The sequence below is a fragment of the Mya arenaria genome, chromosome 9 (genome assembly GCF_026914265.1).
Source record: "Mya arenaria isolate MELC-2E11 chromosome 9, ASM2691426v1".
NCBI classification, from domain to species: Eukaryota; Metazoa; Mollusca; class Bivalvia; order Myida; family Myidae; genus Mya; species Mya arenaria.
The window spans coordinates 57,966,020-57,987,272 of NC_069130.1; the positions used below are offsets into that span (position 1 = coordinate 57,966,020).

A 21,253-nucleotide genomic window follows, 5' to 3' on the forward strand; every position below is an offset into this window, starting at 1 on the left:
ATATATGGTCCATAATGCATGCGACGAGAATAAGCTATCTACAATATGCATAAATAAGTTTAAAAAAAGATTTTGGCTTCGATCATTAAAATGTGTTCGTTGAACTTGTGTCTTGTGTGTTCACATAGAAACATTGCTGAAAGAATAAATATTTAGCAAGACTCCCCTTAACTAGCACTTCTCTGAGCCCGAGAGAGCTTCAATAACCGGCGTTGCCTCTGTTAGTACGAGCGGAAGTCGATAATCGCCGTAACCCCTTAAAGGGTGAGCGAGCAGAGATAAACGTCTATGCCTCTGATTATGAGCGCACGAAAACCGTCTGTCAGAGACTGAGTATATAATTTGAACGGAGATTGAATATAACCGCAATGGCCCTCAGAGCGCGAGCGAGCAGAGATAAACGCCCGAGCAGGCGAAGATAACCGCCGGTGCCCCTATGAGTGCGAGCAGGCGAAGATAACCGCCGGTGCCCCTACGAGTGCGAGCAGGCGAAGATAACCGCCGGTGCCCCTACGAGTGCGAGCAGGCGAAGATAACCACCGGTGCCCCTACGAGTGCGAGCAGACGAAGACTTAAAGAAACACGTTTTGGCTTTCTATCTACTGTAAATACGTGTGCTGAGAATGTTTGGTACTGCAATGTGTACACATGAGGCTGGAAACAACACTGAATAGACGTGAACAGTGATACTTCCAGCTGAAAGAAATTGAACATGAAACTTACAAAAACAACAACATGTAGCTTGTTAAGCACTTGATGCCCTTTAGAAGGGACATTGTATGTTTAACTTGATTTAACATGGGAAAAAGAGATGAATTATAATTAAAACTGTTTAGTGATTTGATTTATGTTATGAATTTTACAAATTATTTGATATGATTTGCCATGCATACGATTTTGACCTATACTTTGAAATGCTTAGTTTTCAATGTATTTTGAAATACATTATAAAACATTAATAATCTGTTTATTAAGATATACTTTGCAAATTTGCAGCTGCGATATTTTTCGTAAGCGTTTTTATGGTAACTGAGTATATTAAATCGTTTTAAATAAATGTAAACAATTTTTCGTGGAAAGAACCTGTATGTATTTAATACCACTCTTATTCAATATGCGATATCATGTTTAAGGAAAATCTGCGTCTTCCAATAAATAAATAAAATCCAAACCTGTCAGAAAACATTTAAACTTCACGTATTCACGTTTGTTTCTGGGAAAACAAGACTGAAGAATAAGTTTCAAGTTGATAACTTCCAAAATTTCAGCTGAAATAGGAGTGCGATAACTTTTAATTTCATGTGAAAGTTTACAATTCCATTTTGATAGCATAAGATTGACAAAGAGAACCAAATACCTAAATCTGTAAAAAAATTAAAAAATAGTTGTATCAGACATAAACCTGGTATTTCATATTTTAATACATAGTAGAAACTGTCTGTTGAGAATGTTCAAAAAAGATTGACAGAATTAATTAAGTTTTGATTACAATTCACAATTATACCCATCAGGGTAAATGAAGTATTGCGTTCTTACCCAAGGGGTAAATATAACCTACCTCCAGATTTTTGGCATAGTTGTCTCGAAGGGTAATTTTACCCCTGTTAATATTTGCGTTTGTGTATGTTCATATTTGCCTTGGCGGTAAATGTGCCCATAGGGGTAAAGTCTCGCCATATAAAACGCAACAATATACTTTGAGTAAAACCTATACTTAAACCTTTTCGAAACAACATTATTTTGACGGTCGCCCTGAGTAGCATTTAATTTTATTTGGAATACACCTAGTGGTTTTGATAAAAAAAAATAAAAAAAAAATTCATTGAATAGGAACATATACTACAAGCTTTGCCGAGGATTATATTGCGTGTCACCTTTTCCTTAAATAACCACTTTTTACAGATTGGGTTTCCATTTAACCATTACTTTCCCATACAATTGATGATTACAGGCATGATAAATATGAATAATGTGTGTTCGGCGAGGGGTAAAAGCGAAAAGGTTCCATCTTCTTCTATATTTAATGTCACTTCGCATTCACCTCTCACTAAACTGGATTCTTACTGTTGAAATAGCAACTACAGTAACTATATTAGAAATGTTCGTTGATAAAATCAGTTTTATTTTGAGTCGGCAATATAAAACTAAAATCTAGGGTAACACACAATTGCCAAACATGGTTTTAAAATTTCATCAAGTTCGAGCCAACGAGGAAATCGAAGTATTTTGGCTGGTCCCTAGGATACCGCGCCAACGGGTTTCGGCTGTACATAGTTCTTAGTGACTCTTGGAAGTTCTCAATGGATCTTTGTAGTTCTTAGTAGCTCTCAGAAGTTCTTAGTGACTCTAAGTAGCTTTTAGTAGTTCTAAATGGCTATTTGTAGTTCTAAATAGCTCAAATTACTTGTAGCGGCTTTTAGCAGGACCCCTGTTCATAGTCGTAAGCTAGTCATGGAAAGTTACTTACAAGCCAGTTAAAATGGCTTCAAGATATGAGAATCTGAAGCCTTAAACAAATCAAATATGACACTCCTTCATTTTAAGCCATAAACTCAGAAGAGCAAAGACTTAATAAAGGGTTACTTCACAGACTGCCCAACAAGTACAATTACATTTTTGGTGGCCATCGTTGACTCAATGTTGAACTTCGCTGTTAAAGAAATTTATCATCATGGAATATTTTGGCAGCCAAATCCGCTGAGAACATGGGTAAAGGAGCGAAGCCTTTAAATGTGGATTAATTAGAATCAGGTGAACATTAATGTGGTTAAGCCATTTTAACCCTGTATGGTCTACCACAGCAATGAGATTCAGGAAATTAAAACCAAACATTTTATGAACATTGGATGAGAAAATATTTCCAAATAGTATGGGTTTTATTACCAAAAAGACTCTATTCATGCTTCCACATTTAGAAAACACAGTTGGCAAGAGTTTTTCTTCTGTATCTCTATTATACCTCACTTAAACAATTGCAGACATCCCCTGTGACAGGGGATACATGTAAAGTGAGTCTGGATGGTTTCAGTTTAATGTTTTCACAGCACTACCACCTAAGGCTTATACTATTGGTGAAGTCAAGGATCATACAAAAAGCAAGATCATCTTCATAAACACACTTTATTCTTAGTTTGTTGTGATAGATATATAGATTAACTCATATAAAGACAAAGGAAAGAAAAGAAAATATAAAGAAACAAAAAACATTAACAGAATCTAACAATGTAATGTAAAACATAGCGGACGGAATCTATGACTGTGAAGTTTTTGAAGGTAGATCTAGATACAGCTGTTTTATTGCTCATATAACTTGTTGCAACCATTAACACACAATATAATTGGTGTATGCTCATTCGAGACATTCAAATAATTAAAACTTGAGCATGGAATAATCATTCTCATTCTTCAGAGGTTTTTTAATGATAAATCTATGATATGCAAGGAATAATTACTCTGGTGTACGAGATGGAAATAGTCAGAACCAAGAAAAATGGAAATTCAGGTTTGACAGACATCAACTCAATTTTCTAAATACCTACTTAAAATTGTGAAAATGAAATAAACACTGCAACAGTGCAGAAAAAAACAACATTTTGGGTACAATTATACTTTTTTCCAGAGGAATTTCAAACATGACAGGATTTTCTTGGTAGTTCAGTATTCAATTTTCTTCATCTTCCCAAACTGTCTTTCAAACAAATAAGCATGCCTTATACCTACTACAAGAAAATCTCACCAATGTTCAATAATCTTATTTGAAAACAAATAAAACTATAACACCTCTACATAAATAAATACTGTATACACTTCCTAAACAAAACACTAGGCCATGCAGTTGTAAAAGTATTACACACAAAAATGTACATTGGTTTCATTTTTTTTAAAAGTATCTTTAAACGGTAAAATTCTGTTCACAAATTTAAGTATCATTAATATTTCTTTTTTTAAATTCCAACATGACTAAGTCTATTTCTAAAACACACAAAATGTCCATATACATTGAAAAAAAAATCAAATACAACATTGATGCATGAAAAAACATTGCCTTAAATGTATGTGTCTTGCAACAAGACATTTAAGGCAAAATTAAACAGAATTACATAATTATACATCCCTTTAGATGCTTACAACTTCATGTAAATGAATGGAATTATGTAAACCAGTCAAAGTATAAAAATAAATATATATATTTTTGCCTTTTTTTACATAAAAAATGTAATATTAATATACACCTAAGTCCCAAAAACTTACACAAACACAGAATCAACAAATGTCAATATGGACAGGGTCCGTTTCAAGCTTCTATCACATTTTTTTGCATTTACCGTAGTTCTAGCATTATAAACATGCAAGCTTGGGAAAATATCAACCTGCGCACTTTTTAATATACATGGCAGCCAAAGTGCTTTGGACGGAATATAAATTGAGTACAATGATCTCAATCACTCAGATGAATGGATTTTCATGATCAGGTTCACCAGATGCTTGCTGCCTAGTAAAAATACTGGTTGCTTGGCAACAGATTTAAGCTTTCACACTACATGTATTTGCATAATTCATTCCGCTTTAGGGCACTTTTCAACATAATTTATTGCTCAAGGGCACTTTTCAATATCATTTTGAGCACTTATTGTCCGCCAAATAAATAATATAATTACTTTGTTTCATAAACATTTTCTGAAGACAAAATTGAATAAAAAAAATGTGTTCTGTTGAACCTGTTGTCATAAAAATTAAATAATAGCCTATGCACATGAAATTATTTATAGCCCAAATCCATTAAATTTCAAAAATGGTAACATTATGATTATATAATAAAATTTCATGTAACAAGTACTACCAATTTCGACACACTCCGAATAAAAAGCTATCACAGTTATTGTTATTATAAGAAATCAACTTAAAGCTTGCTAATATTCTTTAAAGATTTAAAACTGTCCTCTCTAAAACAAACACAATGCTATATATAACGTACATGTACATTTGTAATTCAATAACCATTTCAAATAAAATGCAAAAGGTGTTCAATGAATCCAACAAACATCTTCTACAGTGCTGTGCAAAACAAAAATCATTATCACAAGTATGCTTTGTAAAACTAAAACTATTCTAAATTGCATCAAAGTCAAAATATAATAACAAAAGCTTGTGACTAAAAAAACTCTTCATCACAGTCTGGTGTAACTTTCAATGGAACATCAGAATTAAAAGATCTGATAAAAAATCATTTTATTAAATAACTAAAACTTCATTTAAAATAGAGATAAAATACCTGAGCGGTCTTTTAGACGGGCAAATCACACATTATATCGATATATCGATGTAATTGTATCATTATTTTTAAAATGTTATTTTTCTGGAATAATAAAAAGATTCAAAATAAAATGTCCATTGAAAAGTTTTTAAACATGTTGTGCACAAATATTTATTGCCATAAAAATAAACAAAAATAACATAACAAGTTCGTCAGCAATCAATATATCCAGAAGATACATAACTAGTGGTAGATTCTAGCATTTTTTTACATATTTTTATTTCCTTTTTTTTTACTCTAGAGTACAGTAATCTACATACATGTATACTATATACATGTGATGCTATAAATAGACAGGTTATATTGATATTAGTGGCAGGAATGCTTTATTGCTGCAAGATGTATATATGAGATAATTGTGCATTTATCTATCATTTAAATTATATAATGTACTTTGGGATATACATGATCTAACATTGTTCTCTGTGTTAAATAATACTTTTGCCAGTTTTGATTTTTGAAATAAGTGACTTAGGAACCACAAGTGCTAACTTTTTAAAATGTGATTAAAATGTCTGTTTTCTACTTATAACCTCAGACTAAAATGTTTGAAACATTGATTTAAATTCAAGCAGAGGACTTCTCCCAAAATCGAAAAAAAACCACTGCATTTTTTAACGTACCTTGAATTTAACATACTATTAGAATACTCCCGAAATAAACGCACTCAAATTCGTAAGCATATATGCCTTATAAGGTCTTAATAATAAATTAAACATGTTCATAATGTTCACTTTGTTTTATAAGTGAAGAAAAAGTTCTTCATGAAATATTTGTGTCTATTTCTTCATCTTCCTCATAGAGGCGGGGCTAAGTGTACGCCGAAAGTGCTGCTGAGATAGCCGGGTGGGTGGGGTACGGAGCGGTGATCGGCGACGTGGCGGCAGTCGGCTTCCGTAACTTGACACTTCAAGTGTGTCGTCCAGTTTCCTCGTCTCAATCTCCAGGAGGTGCTGGTCAAGGCTGGGGTCTCGTCCGACATTCTGGAGCGACGAGTCAAGCATGGATCGGAGACCCTCGATCTCCTCTCCTGTCCTGGCGCTTCGCTGGATGTACTGCTGACGCTTCCTCATCTCAATCGAAAGTTGGTCCTTCAAGGTCGCAATCTGGAATAAACAAGGAAAAGATAAGGTCATAGTTATATTTCCCTTAAACTCAAATGTTTTTCAAAGATGGCCCTTCTTCTCGCAGGGCTTTTTTTTTGACAAAACATAATGCTTACATGTAGGCCATCAACTTAACTCAAAACTCTTCTATGCAAAAGAGATCAAAATAGTATGTTGAAGGACAATATTTTTTTCCACAAAGAAAAAAAACAAAAAACATTTTACAAACTTACAAGCTTCTAAAAATGTTGATAAATGAATTGTATAGTAGCACACTTACCAGCCAACAATAAAAATTGTATCGTTTTTATATTGGGTCAAAGTAAGCCAAACGTTGATCGATCAGTCAATATGTATCCAGTAATAGCTACTAACCAATCATATTGTTTTAAAGTGCAAACTAACCTAACAATAATCTGTGGACATTTTATAAAGGTTTTATACAATCTGTTGCTCTAATTCTCTACAGATGCAGGAGAAAACTTTCACAACATACTGTTTCTTCCAGCCCCTTGGTTTTCTGTCGGTTAGCACGTTCACGAGACTCAAGCAGACGCTCAGCCTGCATCTGAGCCTGACGGAGGCGATCAGTCTCCATCTCCGTCTCCGCACGGTGACGCGTTGTCAGGTCAATCAGTCTGCAATAATAGATGAAGTTAACTAAATGGTAACTATGCAAAAGTTCATGATTATACTGAAGTTACAATGGAAGAGCTGGCCATCATATCTATGAGCGTATAACCAAATACTGTCAGATCAGTTATTTCAGTTGGAAAGTTGGAGGTTGTCAGTTTTAAATAAACTTTATGCAACGTTACAAGACAAGATGTCTGTCTCAAATAATGTACCATAACAATGTAAAATGGTAAGTTGGAAAAAAAGATTTTAGGATATGATCGTTGATAAGATGATCCTGTCAATTGTTGCATTGAGTTTTGTTGCATTTTATAGAACTACTTTTTTATTTAATTCAGAATCAGTAGTGACTGCTACATACAACAATTCAAATAATTACATCTTTTTGCATTAAATTTTTGAAATCTGTGAAACAGTTTAAAAATAGTGTGAACACAAGTGCAATGCAATTTTCTATGTCTTTTTATTTGTAATATTTTTAAACAAAACAAGCAAAGAATTCAATTGATTTGGTGTATTGATATGCTTTTATCAAGTTAAATGTTTAATTATGAAATAACAGAAATTTGTAATTGTTGTGGTCAGATGGTTACATTATGTTTATATAAAATTATTATTTATTACTTTTAAAAAATTACTTTGAAAATTCAAATTTGTGTTACCAGTCCAAGTTATGTAAAATCATCACTTCAACACAGTACCGAAAACAAACATGTAAATAACTGCAAATCTTCATGCTTATCATTTCAAAAACAGTCAACAGTTGCCAACTAATTGTATAAAGCTGGTAATTTCTTTGAAGAGGTCAAAGTTATTCAAACTGCTATATGATAGGTCGATGTTTTTCCAATAAATTCTATTAACCAATCGAATCATTTGAAACTGCAAACTAGCCAAAAGAAATAGACAACCTATAAAAGTTTCAAGTAAACAGCCTTCAAACAGTAACCCTTTAACGTTTTGAAAGGTTTTTAGCACAAAAATGCATAGAAAAACTCTGAGAGTGTGCATAAACTTAAACTTACTGCATTTGTAGAGTGCTCTCTCTTTTAAACGAACAAAACTTTATAGACTTTTCTTATTTTATGTCAGCTCATATTTTTTTTAAAAGCTTTAACACTCAAACATACCACACATACACAATGATAAGGCTCATCTTCTTCACCAGGAGCCGTTTCTTCAAGGATCCTACTGGTGGTTTCGTTCCTAGGAGTTTTTTTTCAAGACTGTCCAATATCTATCCTTAGAATGAAACCACTCCTAGCATTCTTGATAAAATGGCCCCAAAGCCATATTCTGGTTTATATCATTTGTTTGTTTAATGAAACTGCAAATCTTGTTTCAAGAAATTATATTCAAGACAAAGTAAAAGTGCTGCAATAGAACTCCAACGCTTGTCTGCTATTTTCCAAGACAAACAAGGGGAATCACTCCACAAGAATCAATGTCAGAGTTATGGACCTTGCTGTTCATGTGCATAGTTTTTCTGTCATCGTAAGTATCAAGTTTCCATTGAATTTCTTTTGAGCTATGAGTTTTGCAAGACAACGAAGCCGACGGCAACCCCAATATTACAACAATACCCCCACTTGTTTTTTTCGTTAAACAGATGGGGTAATAACACAAACTTACTAATTGAGGAATACCAGAATGAACGAGTGAGAGCTACATATCGGGATATACCAGAATATGACTATTTTAAAACATGGTAAGCCTCAGGCATTGCAACAACTTCCACTTACTTTCCCTTAAATTATTGTCATACTTTTATTTACTATGTGAAATGTGTGTTTTATGTAACAATACATTGCAGAATTGTTAAATGACATATTTTCTGCCAAGGAAATAACTGATATTCATAACCACAATTTTATCTTTGTTTTTGTTGAGACTTACCACGTTGGAATTGTTTAGACAAACATTTCAAGGTCAAAATGTTACATCAGTTTCAAAAATATACTATTCCATTTCATCACATTTTTGAATATTTGACAACAGTTCCACAGCAAAAACACCATTCCTACTTGTTTACTTACATGTTTCAAAGACACAGACAATACATTTTAGGCTCTACCAATACTTAAATAGTTTTAACTTGGTATTAAGACTAGAAGCACAACCATCAATTCAACCAGAGTACCCCAGAAGTTGTTGGACTAATGCCTGAAGCTCTTGATAACTTTTCCACCAAAAACTATGATAAAAAATGTGGAATAAGTTTGGCATACACTAACTTAGAACAAGCTAACACACCAAACATGTGAACATTGCTTTATAAACCTCTTGTATGATTTCAATAAATGTTATGGAAACTACATAAGAGTCTAGCAATGTTGTTTAAGACAGACTTACTTTACATAATAAAAAACTGGAGTATTTATAGAATATTCTAATTTGATCAATTTTAATTGATTTTTAAACCTTTAAATCAACCTTGTTTACAGCAAACCTAGAACAGATTGTTTTTTTCCCAAAGGGAGGAAACTCCCATATTGCAAATCAGTCCCCACATTGTGCATCCACATGTTTGGTGAGTAAGGTAGCAAACCAAGATACCTAGCAAAATGTTTCTTCTCTATCTCATCAACACTGGCAAATACAGGTACAATTACATGCATTTATTATAGTAGTATCCAAGTCAATCATTAATTATTTGGGCATAAGGCCATACTAAATTGATTCTTTGTTTAACATCAGATTTCAATTTGAAAACCTGGCAGGAAGAAAATCCAACAAAGTGCAATATAATTTATTTTTATATTTTCTTTAAAAAAATGCCCTTGATAGCAGATTTCCTCAACATAAATCTTAAAGAAAGCATCATATACATTTGTACGTATATACATCCAGATAATTAAATTCTCCATGTATATGATAAAATTCTTTATTTAAATGTTAAACAAATGTTAAAGTTTAAAAAATCATTCTTCTTTGCTTAAATTACATTTTGGAAAATGTTTTGTTTGTTTTTCATCTGAGGGCTGAAAATATACCCACCAGTTGACGTCAAACATTTGATCAATTTGGTATGGCCTAATGGTATAATTTTCTTTACAAAAGCATACATCTGAAATATCTGCTTGATTGAAAAATGAAAACAAACAAAATGAAAAAGGTGAAGTGAGAAAAATTTCAAGCTAAATTAAAACTAATATACATCTAGTGGGAACTTATGGGATAGGTTAAACCAAAACTAGGATAAGAGAATGGGAACAAACAGAATCTTAATTTACAAAGCAATGCCAGTGAATTCTTATTAGATTCTCGTCCTAGACCACAACTGTCCGAAAAAAAAACATACCCAAATTTTTATATATGACAAATCAACAAAATTACTTCAAAGTTTAATTTAACCACATGCTTTACTATATAGAAACATATTGGTTTGGAAAATCCAGATGAGAATCTAAAATTATTTTTTTGGCCTTTAGGTTTATGATTCCACTTAAGTATTGAGGAAGGGCGGTGTTACCTCTGTGCGTGCTGCTGCTCAGCCTCGGCAAGCTGTGCCTGGAGGTTCTGCACCTTGACGGCGAGGTCCTGGTTGTCTTCCTCCACCTTACAAAGGGAGCGGTCCAGCGATGTACGCTCCATCACAGACTTGCTTGCGATCTCCTCAGAGCGTATCTTTTCACGCTCGACCTACAATTATAGTCAACAGGATATGGTAAAATAATGATACAAGGCTGCAAGGTCCTGCTGGCCTTTCTCCACTTACATTGTGCTCAGTAAACCGACAAATGCTCCATCACAGACTTATTTGTGATATCTTGGGTGTGTAGCTGCTCAAGGTATATTAGGTACAATATAGTATGTAAACAACAGTTATTGTTAATCTGATTTAATTTAGATACTCCATCTACAGCAGTCAGTATAGTGGTAAAAGAATGAATGTTTATAAGGTTTAGATAGCCCTTATCCAAATCTAACAGGAGCCAACAATCCAGCAACTTCCCCATACCTTATCAAGTGTCTTCTGCAGGGCGGATTTGTCCTTCTCGAGGCGGATCTGTTCACGTTCATGCTCGCGTTTCTCTGTCTCTATGGTGGCAAGGGCACGCTGGAGGGTGTTCACACGCTCCTGAAGGCTTTGGCGCTCGGACGTCAACTTCTCAATACGGTGGCTCATCTCCTGTTCAGTCTCCTGGCGCTGGACCAACATCTGTCAAGATACAAGATGTTGGATATTACAACCAGCCAAGTGCAAGTAATTGTATTAACTATATTAGGATATTATCCTTATCCTTATTAGTTATTCTAAGAATGAACACCTTAGTGTTATCATTAAGACTTATTCAATTTTTCATCAGAGTTATAGCAAAGATTCCTCTTGCTCATACAGCAGAAAAGTACATGTATTCAGTGACGTGTTGAAATTAAACAATGGCTACATTTCCCTCCACAACCATCAGTTTTTCGCCAGACCATCCATGTCCTATCTAGCCAAGAGCACATACCCCATGTCCAGTCCTGAGCTGGCCCTCAAGTTCGGCACGTCGGACCTCGGATTCGCTCACTTCATTCTGCATGCCCTGTACGCGCTCCATTAGACTGTGATTCTGCTTCTTAGAATCATTCAGGGCTTGCCTACAAACAAATGGTTGGTGGTTTATTTCTTTAACAGGCTTGGTAATTTAAAACGGTTACTTACTAAGCCAATTGTATAAAGCTTTGATAAGTTGTCCCTGGTTTATCTTAAGACAAGATTGTTAATTTTAAAATTCAAAGGATTTGATTGGTAAATAATATTTATTGGATGCAGACCAATCAGTAAAACTTTTGGCAAACTTTGACCAAACCAAAATATTAACCAGCTTTATATAATCAGCTGTTGCTGTGGTTCAGGCCTTAGTAAAACCTGTTATGAAATTACTTCATATCAATTATTAATGCACTCAGGTACAAATATACATGTATTTTATGCATCATTGCAACAATATTTTCCTTTGACAATAGCTACAAGTACAAGGATAGCATGAATATCACAGAAATGAGCTCTCCTTGTAAGGTATTAAAGGTTAGGAGAATATGCATTTAGTGATTAACTAAAAATGTCCGACTAGGAAACCCCTTGGAAGTTGTGGACTAGAATAGTATCGAGCTGCTTGTTTACCTGGTCGTGTCAAGCCTCTCCTGCATGATACGACGGTCATGTTCACTGCTGGTCAAAGCCCTCTGTAGGTGAGTGAGGCGCTCCTCTAGCTCTGCAATCGTGGCCTGGTTGTCCGAAATTGAGGAGCTCAGCACATTCACCTAGAAATGATAGGGACTGTCATTATGACTCCATTTTTTACACAAAACAGGGTTTCCCTCAGTTCAACTTGCTTGATCAATGTTCATGTTAATCATTAATGATCATAACAGTCTACATTCAGCTGTATATTTTGCCACAGTTAGAGGAAACATGGATGCCAACAAGATTAACCAGAATTAATTGTGATTTGTCCTACCTCACTTAGAGCCAAAAAGCTTATCAGTACAAACTACTTGGAATGGTTATCAATAATCATTCAGAAGCAATTGATGGTTATCGAACAGCGCACACTACACAGACTGGTTACTAAATATCAAGCAAGACTAAAAGGGGTTTAATAGAATATGTGTCTCAGACTGGTTACCTTTTCTTTCTGGTTGCTCTCCTCCTCCTCTGTTCTGGTCAGCGCAGAGCTGAGGCGGTCAATGGTCAGTTGGAGGGACTGGGCCTTACCCTCAAGGTCTTGCATCTGCCTGGTCAGTGATTCTACACGGTCCTGCAGCACCTGTCATGTACAAAATGGAGGTCTTAGTTTGAGATAAACAGCGCATATAAAATTGGTTGTAAGTTTGACATGCATTGTACTCCGACAATACTGTAACGTGTGAGCCTATGAAACACCAGATAGCCGAGCTTTCTGGCGTTATGAAACACCAACAGATCCCTTCAGGGAAAAGCATGCTTGACCCTGAAGGGGTCCACAGCGGCATAATTTTTCAGTCATTATAATGGCGTTTATTCAACAGATTGTTGGCATGTCAAGCATAAGTGTGAAAATTGAATCTGTGTGGTCAGTGGGAAATGTACTTTTGAAATATATCCATAGGGTTGACTATCTCTTAAGACATGACTTCACTTACCATTTCTGTTTCCTCAAGTCTTTGTATTCTCTTTTCCTTGTATAATATATAATCATACTTTTCAGGTGAATTACTTCCCTTGTTTTGATCAACACCATTAACAATGTCCTGAGAATCAGTCAAACTTTGACTTTTAACCATTTGTTTCTTTCTGTTTTCTAATTCATCGGATACTAGCACCATCTTAAACTGGTCATTTTTCACATGTTTAAACATAACGTCCAGCCGGCCAAAGTCTGGCTCACTCTCCTCCCTAGACTTTGACTTTGTATCATGTTTTCCTAGTGAAACAGCATGATTAGTATTTTCACCAAGTCTTCCATTGTTTTCATACCTACGGTTAACCTTATAAATACCATCCTTATAACTAATGCCAGTGGTTTGGTGATCATAATGCTGTGTTGGCTGATGACAATGTTTAGAAAGATCTGTATAATTTGAATGAACAGCACGATCATTGTTTTCCCTACTAGAAGGGTACACTGTATATACATTGTCCTTATCCATTGAAGAGACCTTTCCTAGTTCACCATCAAATTCTATTTTATCATAAGTCAAATTATGGCGACTACAGGTTGAGGGACCCTTTCTTAATATCTCCTTGTGTTGTTTTGTTAAGTCTAATCGTTTAAAAGAATGCTGACCATTTGTACCATGCATATTCACATAGGGCTGGAATTCATTCTGGGGCAAAGCAACATCTCTTGAATACAGATCACTTACAACTCTCTCTGAAAGTCTAGCACCTTGTTCATCCATTGTTTCAAAAGCACCATTTGAGAATTTAGAATTATAATCAGACTCGGCAAAGTTTGTACCATTTTTGACACACTGAATAACATCTTGATTGTCAATGTTTAGAAATTCAGACTGTTTATGAAACTCTTGGAATGCTGACATATTACGGCTACATTGCCTTTGTTTTGGTCTCATATTCCCTTCTGAATTCATCATTTGACTGTTTTTGTTACTACTTCTATCATTTTTCTTCTTATGTTTTCCATTCTTTGACCTAGAACTGTTAACATCATCATGTAAATAGCTGACACCTGTATCCTGCTTACTTTTATCCATTTTAACATAAGCATTACCACCATTGTCATCAAAATCTAGTCTCCGTTTAACTTGCTCTACTTCATCTTTATTAACAGTTCTACCACTGTACCCTTGTTCGGGTCTTTGAATTGGCATTGTCTGTGATACACCATAGCCAGAAGATTGATCTGATTTGACAATCCTTTCTTTCTTCCCTCTTGACTTGATAGACGCTTCAACTTTTGGAGGCTTGTAAACTGGACCTTTTTCATGAACAAAACACACCCCAAAGCCACACCTGTCATGTAAAGGATCACCACTCATCTTTTTCTGATGACAAAACAGACCAACACACACTGTGCCACAATTGTCATGAATTTCATGGTGAACATTTGACCTCACAGAAACTCTGTCCTTGACCTCTAAAGCTTGCTTATTTCTAGAACCTGTATTCATTTGAAACCATCCATTCACCTTTTCTTTAACAAATTTATCAGACTCAGTTACATGTGCATCTTCACATTCATTTTTGACTTGGTTACGACCATTCAAACTTTGTGACCTTGACCTAAAGGTTATGTTTTTCTCTAACTGTAGCTTCTGTTCACTACCAGATCTTAAAAGCGAGTGTCTATCCTTGTATCCATGGTTACCATTTCCATGACCTTTGCCAATCTCTGACCTTGACATCTTAAAAACTGACGTTCCCAAATGAGGAGCTTCAAGAGGCATCAACAAATTGCTATATTGTTCTACTGCAGTTTGTTCATTTGCCTTATTATGGTATTTTAAACCATAGGTACCATATTTTGTATCAATTTTCAATGGTTCCATGAGAAATTATAGTAGTTCCAGTATCTTATAATTCTTAATCCAAAGTCTTATGTCTAAAACAACTTTCACTCTTTAATAATTGCCAAAACTAAATCAAAAACAGTGTTGAGAAAAATCCAGAACTTTGATACAGATTAAAGCCACTTCCATTTAAATTGTAGAATATGACTTTAAAAGACCGAGAACACAATAGTGCCAACTATCCAACAATAAATAAAATCATACCTCATTTTCTGTCTCAATACACAGATGTCAGTTATTTACACTGATCTTATTCAATTAACACCCAATAAATGTATCATAAAATTAAAAATATCTTCAATATTTCACTCTAGATGCAGTTTATCATAACATTTTTTCATCAAAATGGATGCCACAATTTTTTGAAATTAAATTAACACCTAAACAAATTTCTTTACACTTTTTCCTTGAACAGATTACTGAAACTTGGCCACATTAATTAACGGAAACACCTTTTAACACAGGTAAAATATCACAAAGCTATGGGTGAAATGTCACCAAACTAGTGTCTTGGCACACTTGGACATTGTGTATTGAAAAGGGAATCTGGTTAAGCTACTGATAGAATCTTAAGACTGTTGGTGATTAATTATTCATTATGACCATATTGCCTTGATGATGCACAATCTGTTCTCTGCCACGGCGGAACTAATTTCATGACATTAGACCAAAATACCTATCAGGAGACATAATTGTAAAGAAATGGTGTGTTCATTTTGTTTTATAATTATAAAAGTGTTTTTTTATTTAAAATTAGTAATATCATTAAAAGTCATAGTACCTTCTTTGAAATAATGATCTAAATGCTGAATTTTATTAAATTATTTTTGGTATGTATTTAAGTACATGTCAAGTGAAAATTATCCAAAATAGAAAAAAGGGTCCCAACCTAAATTCACAGAAGGGAATTATGTTCAAACATCAAACATTCATAGATAGTGAATTACCCTTCTGTTAAATGACTGGCAACACAAAGACATTCTTAGGACTTTAATCAACACAGGTTCATTAATAATTTAAAACCCTAACAGCCATCAATAATCACTTTTAGTAGGATGCAAACCAATAAATATTGGGTATTAGAGGTTGTAACTTCTGTTGGCAAAGAAAATACTCATTATTATGAAGTTAATTAGATACTTATTTATTTAGATGGATGTCTTTTCACTTACTGTCAATGTGACCAGCATTCATTTTTATTATTATTATTATTATTATTATTATTATTATTATTATTATTATTTCTTTTATATGGAAATGGTTATAAGATATTTGATCCATCATAGAACATTATTTCATAGTCTTATCACTTGTTTCATCCTTAAAATTAGTTTTTCTCACATAGATTTTTTCTTCAAAGCAATAACTATCTGTCTCTTAAAATAAAGGGAAGTAATTCACTATGTAGCCTAACTCTTACCAAGGGAAGCAATTATAAGTCAGCAAGGGAGATCATCCATCTAATGTTCATAATCAACATACATAATTCACCATAGAAAAGGAAGTAATTCAATTCCTAAGTTTTAGACCACCCACCTGGTTCTCAGTATCTTTGTCGTTGAGAGCCAGTTTCATCCTCTGGAGCTCACCCTCGGCAGATCTACGTGCAAGTTCAAGGCGTGTGCAGCGGTTGTCAGCATCCTCGAGGGCGTTACGCAGGTTCTTCTTCTCCTCCTCCAGACGAGCCTCTTGTTGACGCAGCTTGGCAATGCGCTCCTGAACGTAGAAATATTAGATTTAGATGTTTGGGTGGAATTGTCAAAATGTATACTTTTTTTCATTAGACTGCATAATATAACAAACTAATTAATACTTTGATATCAGAAATAGATCTATCTATATATTAAATTGATTCTTTCTGTATTATGTATTATATGTATTATAGTTTTATGACAGTATTTAATGTACTTAACATGTAATATGGCAAAGATATTTGAAAATGATTAACTAAAATGGTAATATCAAAATGCATATTAGGGTATTTAAAGAACCATCTTTCACAAGTAGGAAAAAGTTTAGTATTAAACCACTCTCTGTCGAAATCTCACCTGTGTCTGTCTGCCCTCAGAGTCCTTGGCAGCAACGTTCCTCTCAAGGGAGCTAATCTTGTCAGCCATGGCCTTGCGGTCACGCTCGCTACGACGGATTGTCTCCTCTTGCAGCATGAGGGCTGTCTGGGCACTTGCGAGGCGGCCATCAATACCACGTTTGTCTGTGGAGGAAAAACAGGGAGGTCAACTTATGTGATAAACTCTATCATAAGTAGAAACCTAGGCATTTTCATGTTAATATCTTCTGCAGCGGATTGTCTTCTCCTATAGCATAAAGGCTGTCTGGGCACAGGTGAGGCGGCCATCGATACCAGGCTAGAAAGCTCAATGATTAACTTAGGAGATCTTTATCTTTAACGATCTTTATTCAGGGTATGTTTTCCTGAAAATGCAGCTGATTTAGAAAATACTGCATTAAAATGAAGGGAAACTTCATGGAGGCCCAGGAAAGGCTAGCCTATGTAACTTTGTTATAGGTCTCTATTTTGTCATAGCTCTCTCTCTCCCTCTCTCTCTCTCTGATGAAAAAGACTTTCAAGAGCCGCAATTTGTTTTTGATATAAAAATATGATTTGATGGTTTGAAAATAGCTCATTGAGCTCAGATAGCTCATTCCTTGTTATCCTATACCCAACTTTAAATAAAGTTTCTTGTATCTTACAGTATACTGATATCTAAAAGAAACTCGGAAAAACAATTTCAGAATTAATGTTTTTTATTGCTAAAATAAATGACTAGAATTTGATAATTCAATTTATATTGGATAGTCTGCAAAATATTTACACAATATGATACAATTACTATTCTATTGACTGTATTATTTTGTATGTCATTTTTCTTGTCAGGCCATTTTACTTCCAGCTGAGTGAAACCCAAGCATGCAACCATATGCCTAAGTCAATATTGTTCCATCAATTATTGACAAACCAATGTTTGATTAAGGTAGAATATCCATGTCATGGACATATTGTAAAATATGGACTTACTGTAACAATAAAGTCATCAACCATCTGTAACAGTTTTATCAGACTATTTTGAACAAAATGAATTTTCATTATAAGGGACCAATTTTTGAGAGCTCATTCCAAATAAAATTTAACAAAACTTGATAACTTTCAACCAATGTTACCTCTAAAAGAACCAAACTTGGACCTGGGAAACAAGGATTTTTTAAATGCAGAATTATCATTATTTTTTAAAGAAATAAAAAATCTATTAAAAAAAATCCTTATAATAAATGAATAATACACTTATGATAATCATATCAAGTCTGTGTTTATACTAAGGTAGTTACATGCAAATATTTATTCTGTCTAATTGGCATGTTTCAAAATAAACCCAAACTATTTGTGGCATATTTTTAGTTATTCAAAATATTTGCAAAAAGTAACCTATTTGTGTAAATTGTAATTAATTTGTTATTACATGTTTTTCATTGTTATTTGAATGTAATCATTGAATTTCAATACGTTAATAAAAGGATTTTATCTCAAGTGATCGTGGAGCAATGATATTATTGATTGACCTATTCACACATTATTCATATATATATGGATAAAATATCAAAGCTATTTTAACTAAAAGAAAGTCATAAATTGATAAACCACTATGAATCATTTGAGCAAAGTGTCTTTTATGTTTCAATTCAGAAATTTAAGCCAACTGACTTTCATGCATCTAATGCAAATACTTCACTCACCGAATGTACATATGAAGTATTTGCATAAGGGTAGTGAATTTATTTAAATGCACTATGAATCCAATATAATTCTCAAGATTATCAAACAAGATATTCCACAGATTTTAAATTATGCATTGAACCAATCAAAATCAATAATACAGATGTGAAATAGAGACTGACCAATCAGAATAGTTGTACTATACTCACCATCATTTTCTACATCATTATTCAAGTCAACCTGAAGGTTTTCTATTGCACTTTGAAGTTTGCATGGTAAGGGATTAGGCATGGGCATGTAGATTCTGTATGCCATTTTGGAATTATCTTACATGAATGTTCAACAAGATTAGATTTTAAATTCCACTTTCATGAACACAATGGAGGTAAATCTTTTGGCAGGTGTTCAAACAAAATATGCCGTCATAAAACTGCAACATTAAACAGCTCTTCCTAACACAGCCATGTTCTACAATTTAATCCTTCATCTGTTCTTATGAATATTCAAACATATATCTTAAATGTAACTTTTTTGCTGCGGAAAAATCACTAAAAAGGTAAAACTATTTCCATTTTTAGACTCTCATTCCACCGTCCCACCAACTTAAATCCCCACTTGGTCAATTGATTAACCCCTTGTCAAAAACCTGGCCATGTCGATTCACAAAGGCTGTAATCAACCTTTATAACACCATGTTTGCACTGTCACGACACTTATCTCACAAAAACTCAGCAAAATCTAGCTCCTATACTCAACTAAACGCACATGAGTTAACAATCTACCTTTTCCCAATAACAAACATTTTTCAATAAACTGTAAAACATTATATCAGATGTTTTTATTCGTCACACTGAATACCTACATTATTGGAAAGCAGATCAAAAAGTCACTTGAGAATATATAAATAGAGATAGATAAATATCGAGGACATTTGTATATTGGCCTTAAGAATGTTCACGGCAGGTAGATGGTTAAAGCTGGGCTTGCAGCTATAAATTTAAATCTCACGAATAGGCGGGTGTTCAAAACTTGCCCAAACTTGGCATAAACCATGGAAAGTAATTTAAGCGGTAAAGTTTTTGAAGTGTCCCAATCCTATTGTGATTTAGGATTGGAAGTTTTACGTAACGGCATTGAAATGGTGTTTGGTAGGTGTAAGTTATATAGACTCATTAAGAAATTTTTCAATGACGTTGAATACACATCTATTAAATGATACTGTCAACACAAATAAATACAATGTGACCTCCTACTGTACCGGCATTCATTAATCTTTAATTACATCTATTTATAACATATTACATACTCGATGTCATATATCTTTTATTACCATTGCCCCTGATTTAAAAGATGATTACAATGATAAGGATTTTGTAAAAGATATTGTAATTGAATGGATTTCAATATAAAATAATGAACACATCGCCTATGCATGATGGAGTTTCAGTAATGCCAATCAGGGCCTGACGTGAAAAATAAACCCATTGCCTAAACAAGGAATATTTGAATTGTAAAGGTCATCAATGAAAGAAGTACAATTAAAAAAAGAAGTTTTTTCTACTAAGTGTGCCACACATTGCTTTGATTTCATAATTCGCAGAAGAGTAAAGAAATGACATATTCCTGAAAACACACTTCAATGACCTTCCTGTTTGCTATACAAACATCATTGGTTTGAAATCATGTTCAATTGTAAAAACTCCCGTTGATGAACTTTCATCAACATTTAATTTATTATTTCTATTAAGCAGCTTTTTAATCAAATGGTCTCAATTTTGAGGTTATTCATAGGAGGAAACTATAAAATCTTAAAATAATATATAACATCAACACATTATTTCAAATAAAAGTTCTAAATTAAGACAGATGAAATGCTGTTTCAACAAGTTCACACACACAACTTTAACCTTGTACTTAATGGTAATTTGAGCTTAGTACAAAACTGCTAGCTACGAAATATTTTCAAGTTTACTATCATAGCATAAGCTAATTTCTTTAATTCTTCAAGTGAATTTTTCACAATCATGTGTCATACTTTTGATAAATTACCAATAACCTTGCCAGTTATCAAAGAATTCCACATTTATGAAGTGGATGACTTTTCATTTGGCGTGAACAGAGATAATTGAACTATGTTTGAAGGGTTTTATGAAGATAATTGGCCAATTTTGCACTTTCACGAGATAAACGACTTACCCTTGTAAATATTTAGTATACAATATCAGGCAATGTATCTACAATCTGGTGAAATGAAAGGAAGCACTTTTCTTTGTAGAAGACATTTCCTTCGATAACATGACAGGGGAGAGAACTACGCAATGGCAAACACTGGGCACAGCCAATAAAATGAGTTAGTTCCCTTTGACAGTTCATGTTTTCAAAACTTTGAATTCTGAACACCAATATTCAGTTTATATCAGTAATAAACATATGAACAAATTTGTCGATATTTTTATTGGTTTT

The 21,253-nt window shown here is 33.8% G+C and overlaps 1 protein-coding gene across 15 annotated transcripts in view; it reads right to left on the bottom strand.

Annotated features, from left to right (window-relative positions):
- Window positions 1-3,106: 3,106 nt before the first annotated feature.
- The window catches only part of LOC128203299 (rootletin-like), a 91,386-nt gene continuing 73,239 nt past the window's right edge, over window positions 3,107-21,253 (bottom strand). For 11 of the 15 annotated variants that reach the window (XM_052904648.1, XM_052904650.1, XM_052904645.1 and 8 more), the window contains 10 exons: window positions 17,109-17,272; window positions 16,597-16,776; window positions 12,675-12,815; window positions 12,170-12,309; window positions 11,514-11,643; window positions 11,018-11,218; window positions 10,529-10,698; window positions 9,197-9,250; window positions 6,917-7,058; window positions 3,107-6,420 (listed from right to left, as the gene is read on the bottom strand). In XM_052904648.1, coding sequence (XP_052760608.1) covers window positions 6,094-6,420; window positions 6,917-7,058; window positions 9,197-9,250; window positions 10,529-10,698; window positions 11,018-11,218; window positions 11,514-11,643; window positions 12,170-12,309; window positions 12,675-12,815; window positions 16,597-16,776; window positions 17,109-17,272 — 1,649 coding nt within the window. In that variant the 3' untranslated portion in view covers window positions 3,107-6,093. Of the gene's footprint in view, window positions 6,421-6,916; window positions 7,059-8,081; window positions 8,103-9,196; window positions 9,251-9,612; window positions 9,646-10,528; window positions 10,699-11,017; window positions 11,219-11,513; window positions 11,644-12,169; window positions 12,310-12,674; window positions 12,816-16,596; window positions 16,777-17,108; window positions 17,273-21,253 lie in introns of all 15 variants that reach the window. The other 4 variants (XM_052904649.1, XM_052904653.1, XM_052904647.1 and 1 more) reach the window with 3 other exon arrangements.